General features: G+C 37.7%; 1 protein-coding gene across 1 annotated transcript in view; it reads right to left on the bottom strand.

The window, feature by feature from the left end:
* LOC103907945 (protein furry homolog) overlaps window positions 1-12,389 on the bottom strand; it is a 187,804-nt gene that overhangs the window by 91,800 nt on the left and 83,615 nt on the right. The window contains exons 17-22 of the mRNA XM_019474859.1: window positions 10,333-10,440; window positions 5,759-6,014; window positions 4,466-4,648; window positions 3,489-3,575; window positions 1,121-1,380; window positions 607-796 (exon numbers count right to left, since the gene is read on the bottom strand). Coding sequence (XP_019330404.1) covers window positions 607-796; window positions 1,121-1,380; window positions 3,489-3,575; window positions 4,466-4,648; window positions 5,759-6,014; window positions 10,333-10,440 — 1,084 coding nt within the window. The remainder of the gene's footprint in view (window positions 1-606; window positions 797-1,120; window positions 1,381-3,488; window positions 3,576-4,465; window positions 4,649-5,758; window positions 6,015-10,332; window positions 10,441-12,389) is intronic.

Here is a 12,389-nt window from a genome sequence, read left to right on the forward strand (position 1 = left end):
CCGCTACATCAATCATCTCAATAAGGCCTAACAAATAAATACATCTGGGAATTCTCTTTGCTTTCATACAGATTGTTGTAATTTACTTAATTTGTTGTTGCATTAAAATATTCCAGTAATTGCATTTGTGGAGCTACTGCTCCTTTCAGGTTGCTACTACTTGAATCTGTATCTCATACAATATTCCTTCATGTCCAACAGGCATACAATGTTTAGTCAGAAATCTGCCTTATTGCTTAATAAGGTTATAAATTTACAAATTGGAGTGCTCTACAAGGAAAGAAAGGGGATGACAAACTGAAGTTAACTAACTTCAACACATATGTCCAGAACTTCTATATTTTGAATACACATCACCCAGAATGTGAAAAAAAAGTAGTATCTTGAAAATGCCGTGGCTTTTGCCAAATATTTATTGACACATCATGTCGATACAGATTATACAGATGTTTTAATTGTTAATTATGTGCCTTAAGGAGTTTGCGTATATCAAAATAGTCCCCTAACTGAAATACTTTCATCAGGATATGATTTTACATACAGATGCAGTTTAAAACTCTCCTAAATGAATTGTTTGAAAACAATGTTTGAAACAGGATGCATCACCTTATTATCGTAGTTCACTGTTCCATCAGGAGTGGTAGCCATGATCTCTGGTGTTGAAGCACGCAAGTGTCCTGGGCTCATAATACTGGGCTTCGCTACTCCAAAACAGAGAATAAGATAGTTTCTCCACAAAGTAACATAGTTGTCTCCACTGCTTGCTGTACTTGTTTTCTTTGCATTAACAGGAATACTAGAATTTAAAAATAGATCAAAATTGCTAAAATCATTTCCCAGTCTTAATTACACAGTATTTTAAAATATTTTAAAAGGGAATAAAACATGCTATGTATCCACCAGCTGCAATTGAACATGACATGATACATGGGAAAAATCAGTGGAGGTAGAAAACTAGAGTTTTCCACCTTACAAGTTGCAATTATGAAACTCAAAACTGAATGTCTGGGTAGCACCTTGCAGGATCTACGGACTGATACTGAAACATGAGACTAAAAAAAACTTGTATTAAAATCACACAACCCATAAAAATGAAAGTTAAATGCAGATTGCCACTTACTTTGGATCCACAAGAGGCATTATCAGCTGTAGCCTCGTGAAAGCGTAGGGCCAAGCATAGCTGAGAGCTGTAGGACAATGTTTTGGTAAATTCTCCTGTCTAAGAAAACTGAAGAGGCAGAGAACCCATGGGTCTTTAACGGACTGTGCAAATATCCAGACATGGGAAGGACTTTTCACATCATAATGGCTATTTACTAGGACGGCATTCCACTCCACCAGCCACTGCAAATCCACGCTGTGTGTTAATGGGATTGCTGTCTATGGACAGAAAAGATAAAAAATCACAGTGACAGTCATTTATTCCCTGCCATGTTCCCCCTCAGTACTTGTCTTTATTTTCAAGCTCCATGGCCAACTTCTGTTGGATTTTTTAGACCAATGCTTTTATGCTTCCTGTCACATTGCCCTTTCACTCAGGAGGAGTTTTTTACAAATGCTGATAAGAGCTACCTCATTATTTCCCCTCTGGTTCTCCCTTAAAGTTCCTATTTACTGTGATAGGCACAATAACTTCCCCTTAAATGCTACGATAACTATTGATTATGCTGACCAATATAATCTCATTGTTACTTTCTATTCTCCTTGCTGCCTGTACCCATCCACTGTCTCTTGTATGAGGCTGAAGTCTGTAATAGCTATAGACTGTCCTTATGTTCACTGTCTGAACAGCCGGACAGAGCCTTAGCCCATGATTAGGACTCCTACATGCTATGACAATATGGTAAAAACCAATGCTATTAATAAATATTCTTCAGAACTCATGAGGGCATTTGAATATGCATGTAGGGAATTAAGAGGCTGAAGCAGGCGCTTAAGCAGTTTTAATCCACTTTAGATCCTGCTACCTTCAGTGGCAAGTAGGGTTCTCACCATATCAACAAATCATTTCTCTACTGTAATTTAAATTTTGTCTTAAGAAAACAACTTTGTGGAATGAAAACTTAAAACACATGTATTTTGGCATCCTTATTATTCACTTATCAGACCTCAAATAGGATGTAACAGTTGCCTGCATCCTGCATCCACTGTTACAAAAGTAATCACTAAATTACCACTTCCTGCTGTACTTGTCAGAAACCAGGTACACAGGCAACACATTTGCTTTGCTATAGTATTAATGCATAGAATTAAAGCACAAAATCCAAACCTTCGCCTATAGAAACTGCAACATCCAAACCCAGATGCTGTTATTTCAGCTGAATTTCCTAATTCCTGGGTTACAGAGTCAGAATGTCTCTTGCTTGCTCAGTTTCTGATCCTGCAACTTTCGTGTTTTCAGCTGTACAACGGCCTGACTTCACCACCAGTTTGATGTCCCCCTCCTACCCCAGGAAAGGGCACTCGTGGCAAGGAACAATTGTTGGTTTAAACTTCATCAGGCTGAAAAGTGCCCAGAACTGATAGTTTCTGCTCTCTGGACATGGGCACTAATCTCTAAGATAGTATGCAAAACAAGTTGCCATATGTATCAGTTCTTCTGCTGATACTTTTTCATTCAAAATGCTTACTGTATCTCTGCTTCCTCTGGTGGCACCTTAGATACATCAGGCCCATGAGCCAGCGAAAGCAGAGATTCACCTCAGCTATGAATTACTCTAGAGCTTAGGCTTAGGTTTGCAGGCGGGGCCACTTCTGAGCATGCAAAGAAGCTAAAGCTAATTCCCTTCTGGAACAGATGATAGCAGTGAGTGACTTCCAAGCGCCCCAAGCATTAGGTGGTGCTGGAAATAAGACTTTCTCAATGGTTATTTTGGATGCAGGTCACAGGTCCAGAATCTAGGTAGTTTTGATTATAAATTTTGTTATAATTTTTTTTCTATATGTAGTATCTTCTATATCCACAGCATGATTATTTTCATGGAACAGATTGTCTGGGACTTTGTGGAGCCTGGGAGCTCTTGGGTAGATGGCTGGAGCCTTAAGGCTGTATGATTTCTTTATGTAAAAAGAATAAAGATTTCTTTATAAAAAAGATGGTGGCAAACTTTTTAGCAGGGCCTGTTGCGACAGGACAGGGGGGAATGGCTTTAAAGTAAAGGGGGATAGATTTAGACTAGATATAACGAAGGAATTTTTTACGCTGAGGGTGGTAAAACACTGGCACAGGTTGCCCAGAGAGGTGGTGGATGCCCCATCCCTGGAAACATTCCAGGTCAGGTTGGACGGGGCTCTGAGCAACCTGATCTAGTTGAAGATGTCCCTGCCCACGGCAGGGGGGTTGGACTAGATGACCTTTAGAGGTCCCTTCCAACCCAAACTATTCTATGATTCTATGATTCTTTGATTCTTTGATTTCTAGCATGTCTGATATTTGTTATGTCCATGCGCTATGTAAACACTAACAGTAACAGTAAAGTAATACTTACTGAATCCGAAACAGCCACATGAATAAAGCTTTCAAGAATAGAAGAACTCAATTGATCCATGACATCAATCATAGGCCTGTCATCATCCTGCATAACACAGAGAACACAAGTTAACTGCTCTCCTGACCAAATTATTTCCCTTCTTATTTTTCTGGTACATGAAATACAGCCACCTAAAAATTATGACATGAATCTAAAATGGCTAAAAAAATTCATTGGTAACGATGGGTGCATTTTGTCTTTTTCATATTAATCTTACAACCAAGTCCAGGCTGTGGTTTGAAATGAAGTTAATTTGTGGCTATAGCTCACTGCTTACTGAAGAAAAGCACATAACAGAAAATCCCAAATGACTTTGGATAGCTGGTATCAAAAGATTGAAAAATTAGCTTACTGTTTATTAAAGCATTCCTTTGCCAGGAACACACATATTTGTGTTCTTAGGCATTTAGATGGCTCACTGAGCTGTGACCGCCAACAGACAACATGACTCTCCATATTTCTATATCCATAAAAAAGACTTAGAGGTCTTTACTATACAAGGAAAATGTATGTGAATAATCTTAAATGTGTCTTATGCTGTGTTTTTTTACAAAGTGGTATGCTACAGGAATGAGTTTCATTTCCAATACAAATTTATAATCCTGACAATACAAAAATGATCCATGCAGTAAAAAAAGGTTTTACAGTGCCTTTTACATTCACATCATGCCAAGAGAAAATATTAAGTTGCTGTACATGTTTCCCTTCAAATTCTTGTACAGGGCACATGTTATTAATGTTGCATTGTTGAGTACACAGAAAGGCTTGCAGTGTTAAGGCAAATAGAGATGGTAAGCTCAAACCAAATTCTTTTTTATAAACTGAGTGCATACCTGCTACACTGCAGCAATTATCTTAAAAGCAACTGTAATAGCAGTTTTGAGCTTTATCTTTGGAAAATTTTAATTCAAAGTTCCAGAAAAAGAAAATCATACCTCTGCCTGGCCAAGGGCCAGGAATAAAGCACGGATCTCTCTGAGGATTAAAACAGCTAGTTTACGTGTAGCAACCTGGAAACTACACAGCAGAACCAGTGCAAATCCTTCGACTGCATGTAGTACATTAGAATAGGGGCTTCTTTCAGACTGAATCCTGTGGCTGGATCCATTTGGTATCAACTAGAACAGTGCAAGGGGGCAAAAATAGAGTGAGAGTGTTTGAAAACCAGGTCTCCAAGAAATACTCTATTTAACTAGGACATATAAAGAAACAAAATGCAGAGGCCATGTAAATGCTGAAGTAGGAGACTAACAGCATTTCCTCAAACAACCAAGTTTTCTTGCTTTAAGTCATCTTGTTCCACAAAACCAATATATGAGCAGAGTCCTTTAGCCAAACCCCTCCCTCTAATTTGCAATTCAACTACCTGCTTTGTTCCATCCTCCACTAAAGAAATGAATGGCTAAGTCAGACTGTGAAGACTTCACACTTTTTCTACTCCAGATAGCAGATCCTGAGGTCCTTCTCTGATCCTGTACCAGGCAACACCTTATCTTGGTAGGTCGTCTGTAGAACCTCAGCCCATCAGTAAAGTGTAACAATATTTACTGAAAAATATTTGAGGTTTTGCCTTGTCTACATTTTTTGTAATACTAGTATTACCTATTAATTAATGGTCCTCTGCAATATAATCAGACATCATGCTTGCCCAAAGGGAAAAATTTCCAATGTGATTGGGTTAGGAGATAAAAAGCCTGAAAATCATCTGTCATAGTGAAATTATCTGTGGGACAGTGCAGATGGGAGGTGCAGGAGCAAAGCTGTTCAGTTCCCAGGAATGTTTGTAACACATGGAGACAGCAGGCTGTAGAAACAATTGGGTTCTCTGATGTTTTTGAATCAACCAAATGAAATGGCTACGGGAAGGAAAGATCCACTTCACTCTTCTCAGCGTTCCCACTAGCATTATCAGTCAGTTTCAGTCCTGGGAAAATGTCCTTCTGCCACATCTACATACACATATTTCACTTTATGTGCTTTTGTTGATGTGCATATTTCAGTTTGACATGCATTCTCTTATGTTGCTCAACAACAGTAACATCTGCCGTGTTACACAAGGACATAGCTGTCCTAAAAATTAGCTGAACTAATTACCTTAAAAAATCTTACGTAGTGAATTCTTCTCAGGTGAGTAAACACAAACCACACAAACCACAGCAATACCAAGGAACATAATTTCTGCCTTCAATTAGTATAAATGTTAGGACACAGATCTCTTGATTTCATACCTCTGCAGATCTGTTTTTTGCCTGTTCAGAAGCTTTTCCTGGAGTGTGTATTACAAGCTTCCATTGTGTAAGCAACTGTAGCAGCAACTTCAGTGAAGTATCAAGAAGGGTATGATGCATATCATTCACTTCACGTAGCAGAAAATTAGTAAAACCAAAGAGTACATCCTCCCGCCAGTCAACAAAGTCAACAAGTAGACCCTGAAGAGAATTCTGTGCAATGTGTCGAAGTTCATCATCCATATGGATAGACAGCCTGTAAGTAAACGTAAATGTCAGGTAATAAAAATCTAAGGAGTGTTTATTGTGGGAAGGAGCGTATGTTTCTCAGTAACTTAACGCTAACAGAAAATTCCCAATGACAATGTAAATTTCAATGATGCTATCAGGCTTTCATTATTACTGACCACAATTAACATCCTTAACCTGTTTTTATGCTATAATTCTTGCTACAACAGCGCTTGAACATATTCATGGATCCAAAAGAAGTCTTTGTTCCACTCCTAAAAGATAGTATCTTTTCATAATTTGTTCATAATTTGGCAACTTTGCTGTCTCCCCGAACCAAGTACACTTTTGGTTTACTCCCTTATAAAATAACTGCTATTTAGTTATGATAACAAAAGGCTTACAGGTTAATACATAATTTCACAATTTACATATTTACTTTCAATATAAAAATAAAGGAATCACAACAGCTCAGCTGCCTAACAGTTAAAATGAATCTTTAGCCAAGAAGCAAATCACAATTATTGAAAGCAAATCTTCAAAAGAAATAAAAAGAAGCATTTGAGTTTAAAAACTGCTTCATGTTTTAAACAACTTAGGATAGGGAAATGGGAAAAACAGCCTCAGGACTTTCCATACTTTTAAAACCACATCGGACACCCCCAAAGTCCTTCTGAAAGATGGTGCAATTGTAGATCCCATTTTCAAATTTTATTTCCTTCTGTATTTGCATCATGTTGAAGTTCTTTTCAACATAAAAATTCTATATACTTTCTTTTGACATAAAAACTATCAAACCACTTCTGTGTTGGTAGCTTGGCAGAATAAAGTAAATTCAGATCAGTGTGTTCTGCAATTTTTGGTTCATTGCCTTTATGATGTATTTTGTTTTTATTACCCATGAGACTGTAATTTTCCGTAGTGTGTTAGAACTCATTTTCAAAGTATTTTATCTACATTTAATCTACATAGTTGAAAACGAGAACGCACTATAAAGAAATGGACAGAAAGCTAGGTAAAAAAACCCAAAACAGCCAAATGGAATGGAACCAAATTCCATTCAGCTGGAAGTGTATGATGAGATGCGGCTCATTGCAAATTTGGTTCATTATAGCTGCCTAACTGGGAGGTAGGGGACATTTCAGTTAAGTCAAAGGAAAGCAACTGCCATGAAACTTCACCCCTGGTGAATATGACTCCAAAAATAACTGTTATGCTTTAATAACCACGTGACTTTCTATATAAATTTGGAAACACAGTATTTTGTTGTGCTAAGAAAGGACCATTTTTGTCTCCTCTTTGGAATGCCAAAACCAGAAAAACAAGCAAAACCCCTGAGACTATGATTAAGTCATCCATGAAATGACTTCCACAATAACACAAAGCAATAATGGAAAAGAGGATACAAAAGAGACACGTCTCTATGCCCAAGTTACTGTGCAACGGCATTATCAAATGAGGTGAACTTCAAATCGAGCCTAAGAATGCATTATGTATTACCACTATAAGACAGGCAGCTTGAGGAAGCAAGTAAAAGTTTGGTTTTTTGCACTTGAGTCAGTTAAATTTAAGACCTACTTGGGAATTTTTAATGAATGGTTTCAGTGGGCAGTGAAAGGGCAAAAGGTACAGTATATACTTGACATCTACTTTATGGCTTATAATTTGAATACAGCTGTCCTGGAAGAAAGTCTAGCTGCTGAGTTACAGACTCCTTCTGGAAAAAGCCAAAAGATGTGTTGCGAGGATGAAAAATTCCAAACTCCAAAATTCACCAAACTGTGAATAAAAGAACCCATTAACCCGAAGATGTTATTTTATCTTTAGTGAAAAGAAAATATTTAACAGCTTTCCATCCCAACAACACAGCCCCACACAAATCCCTGGCAGAACAGCTTCTCAGGTTCTTTTCAGAAACAGAGAGGAGCTGAAACCTCACCTCGTCAAAGTTTTTTATCCTTGTATTGATTTTAGTCTCTGACCCAGGAAGGACACAATATTGTAATGCAGTGTTCTCTAGAACAGCAAAGATTTACCTCCTGGGACTACTTTTTCATAATTGGGAGAAGTAGTCAATCTGGACCCAAATAAACATGGCATAGTATAGAGAATGTAGAAGCAGCTCTGGTGCTGGGGTAGCCTGGAGACTTAGATTAAGATTAGGCCAGGTATTAATTCCTTAAACAGTTTATTACTTTCTTCTCTGCAGCTATATTTTTGTAGACCGTTTTCAATCCACGCTGTCCCAAACTAAATAGACCTAATTCTTTCAACCCACTGATCTTTCTTTCTCTGGTTCTCTGGTCAGTCTCTTCTTCAACTGCAATGCCCCAGCTTGGACATTGTTCTCCAAATGAGGCATCCTTGATACTGATTAGACCAGAAAACCTTTTTCAAAAATCTTTTAGACTTATTTCTACTTATACATGTGAATAAGGTTTGCCTTTTCATAGGAACATCACTTTTTTGTCTACGTTCAGTTTGTGATCCTGCTCTGCAATACTGAGACCCTACCCAGTTATTTCAACACCATGCTATACATCTCCTGAACTATGAACTGTTAACTGCTTTCCAACCTATTATGCATCCACTTACTTTTACCTAAATTGTGTTTCCCTTGCTTATACTTGAGAATCTGATTTAAAACAGTATCAATGTCTCAAAGATGCCGTAGCATGAGTACACGTAGGAGATGAGAACAGCTTCGCAAAGGTCCCCTTGTGGGGAAAGGCTGAGCATGTAATTGCTTCCAAAGTTGCTCTAGAGATGCTGTCCTCAGCTCCTCTTGATGTCTCACTTCTTCTCACAGTCAGAGTCAGATAACCCAGCAGACCTACTGCTTGCATTGTCCCAGCACGGAAATTACCCGAGGAATGCTTACAAACTGATTGTGGCTAAAGAATCACAACTGACCTTTTCTGCATGAAGTTTGATGATAGAATAAAGATAGACCAGTGGTTACATTGACAGTTGTGAGACTTAAGGAGGGAAGCACCAATTTATGAAGAAATCCACATTGGTCTCCAAACTTTCTTAAGAGTAGTGACAGGTCTGACCTGGACAATCCTCTGTGATTGAAGAGCTGTGACCAGAATGGATATGTGCTTTCTACCAGCTCAGTTAAGGCCATTATTAAGGACAGAAAGCTAGTTAAAATATTGGATTAAAGGAAAACATGTCCTTTTTCATTTCCCTTAAGCAGAATTGATGCTACTATTTAATATGGTACCTGTATAATTTGATAATGTAATGATTTAAAACAATCCACAAGTGATTTATAGCAGAGGATGTAAACACAAGGAAATCAAGCCAGCCATGCACCACAGCACACCTACCCCTGGCTGCAATTTTGGCTTGTTTGGCTGTCTGTACTCTTTACTGCTAGCAGAATTAATTGTTTCACTGTTTTAGGACATCACTGGGAGTTGGGTGTTCATAGAGCAGAAAAAACTGCTTTTGCATGTAACACTCTGACTCCCACACCTGCCATTCCTCACAGATGTTTCAAAAGCAAGAACGGAGCAGCAGAGATTGCTTTGTCACAGTTACCTGAGAGCAATATGCTGCAAGGGCCTCGTGGCTCGATTTACCACCATAATCCACTTACATAAATAACACATGCTGGAATCTTTGACTTGGATACTACAACTGAAATGTAACAGACTTTTCTGTACTGCCCAGTACCTGTTATCATAATTATTTGCAGTAAGTCACTGATTTGATGTCCTGAAACCTAAACTGTTTTAGCAGTCATGTGTTGTAGACTACCTTCTTCCGTGAAGTCTACCTAGATAAATTCAATGGACCCCAAGCAGGGAGGATATGAAATTTAAACTTACCATTTTCTTTATTTTCTGTCTTATAGTAAAGAAATAATTTATTTTAATTAAAATAATTATTATCAATTAAAAAGTATTTGGAAAGATACCACATCTAGCACATTCTGTTTTATCAAACAGACATGTGGCAATCATAAATCAACTCTAAACAGGTATCTCCATGTTTTTCCACTACACAGAAAAGATGTTCTCTCCTGTTAATTAGAATGCTGTGATGGTTAAAAAAAGGCAATAAATGGTGAACATCATGAAGAATAGTGAATATCATGTAATCTACATACTGATGGAAGAGAGTTCTGGATGACATACCTACTCTTATAAAATTAGGAGTCTATAATATAAACACAATGCCTGTAAAAAGATGCTAGGACTTCTACGTTTTATCCATTAATATCAGATTACTTTTTTATAAGCATATGGTTTTGTCTAAGAACCAGTTATGCATTCTGTGGCTCAGTTTTTCATTCTGTTCCCCCTGAGTAGTCATTTAATGCTTGAACAGCTTACCTTGCCAGCAAGTCGATCAACTCAAGTTTTGACATTCCATCAGGAAGCAGTCGAGGAATAGCAGCAACACATGTTCTGAACAGATCAATTTTTGGTTTTCTTTCACCGCTGAAAAATTAAAACAGAATTTTGACTAAGCTTAAGAAGTAACTGTGTTAAATGATCCACCTACAGTTTTTCAGAAAAGGGTTGGACGTAATGGAGTGCCAGAGGCCTAGTAAGAACATCAGGATAGAAAGCTAGACCCTATAAATGAAATAAGAAGGAAACATGAATAAATGTTTCCATTGAATAAATGGTTTTGGTTTTGACATTTTTCATGTATCATATCTATACAGTACTCAAAAAATCAATTATTACTGACTCACTTGTTCCTCTCAGAGGAATGGGCAGATATATCAAGATGGAGTTATAACGTAGGGGAGTTTCTCCATCAAGATCAGCTTTTGCATGATGCAAGCTTTGGATGAGGCAATGAGGAAAAAGTTGGGGTGTTCCCCATCATAGTGCAGCTATATTACACCAGTTGTATAAAGCAAATAGCAGATATGTAAGAAGTCCAAATAACAAGACTGAAGATCCAGACAGTTGCCCTCAATAGGGCACAGATCTGTGGAAATCGCACACCACACGCTGTTACACTGAAAAAGAAGCATAATTTAGAGGTAGGTATGGCCAGAGAGTTTCTGTTGATCCTTGCCTGAGATAGCAGCACTTCAGCAACCATTATGAGCTAAAACATGTTTTAGTAGCCCCAAGGCTGCTCTGATCTGTGGAATGGCTCAACTGCTCCCTAACAGCCTGGGGAAGTGGCTGAGTCTAAAGTTCAGCATGAACCAAAAACTACGTTGGGAGTCTTTAAGTCTTCTAAAAGTAGCTCAAGTTTTAGCTGTTGATTATTTTCACAACAGATGCAGTTGTTTTCTGACTTGTTTCCAGTATTTTTTGTAAGAATGCAGATTAAAGAAGTCCTTCAGACAGACCCGAAAATGTGGGTTTTTATTTGCTCATTTTTAACCCAATGATCCATTATTTGATGATTGAGTATAGAGGAAATAAATAACCAAAGCGTAACAGCATTTCAAACTGTACAGTCTTTCCCACAATATTACTAATTATTAGCCTGTAATATGCTTTGGAGGAATCAAAAGAGCAAGGTCCTATTTAGGGATCCTACTATAAACATGCAGAGAAAGACTGTTCCTGCTTTAATATGCTTCTGATTAGAAAAGAATGGGGGAAAAAGAGAGACACCAAGAAGCACTGTAAGGTACTTAACACCACACTGAAATTCACTGACAAAACAGAAGATGAACCTAGTTTTCCTGCACTCTAGTCCAATGCCCTACTTACTACATTACTCTGCCTCTCCACCCAACAGAGGACATTGCATTTGGATACCTTCTGTGTTCAGTCACAGAGAAAGCTTGAATGCAATACCATCTCACAAGTCTAAAATAAGATTTATAGAGTAACACTGTGCATTCACTGAAATAATGGGTACAGAAAAGGCATAAACTGACACTAGGCTTACTTAATTCAAAGATTAAAGACAGGTTTTTAGTGAATACCATTCTTTCTCTTAATATCTTATATAGTTATCAGCTTGGATATGTATTACATTAATAAAATAATACGATGATATAAGATATTAATCTACTGACCTAAATTGTACAAGGAGGGGAAACTACTCTAACAATGAATTATCTCTGTCTCATTGTACCTGTATCCTGTATCGTAACAGATAGAACTTGAAAGAATGTGTCAGCAATTGATTTGAAAAAGAGTAAAACACAACATCTCATCTGAGAAGTTGGTTATAAACCTTGAAATATTACTCCTAATGCAAATATTAGCTGCATTAGTAACTAGTGCAAAATATTATATTTTTAAAGTTGTAAACAGTAAAGTGCCATTGGTAATTTTATCTGCAGGCAAGCCAATGAGTCTTCCTTGCTGACTTGAAATGGAGAGTGAGCTTTGCAGAGTTTCATAGAATCATAGAATCATAGAATCATTGAGGTTGGAAAAGACCTCTAAGATCATCGAGTCCAACC

Source organism: Aptenodytes forsteri, unplaced genomic scaffold (assembly GCF_000699145.1).
Source record: "Aptenodytes forsteri isolate BGI_AS27 unplaced genomic scaffold, ASM69914v1 Scaffold155, whole genome shotgun sequence".
Classification (NCBI taxonomy): Eukaryota; Metazoa; Chordata; class Aves; order Sphenisciformes; family Spheniscidae; genus Aptenodytes; species Aptenodytes forsteri.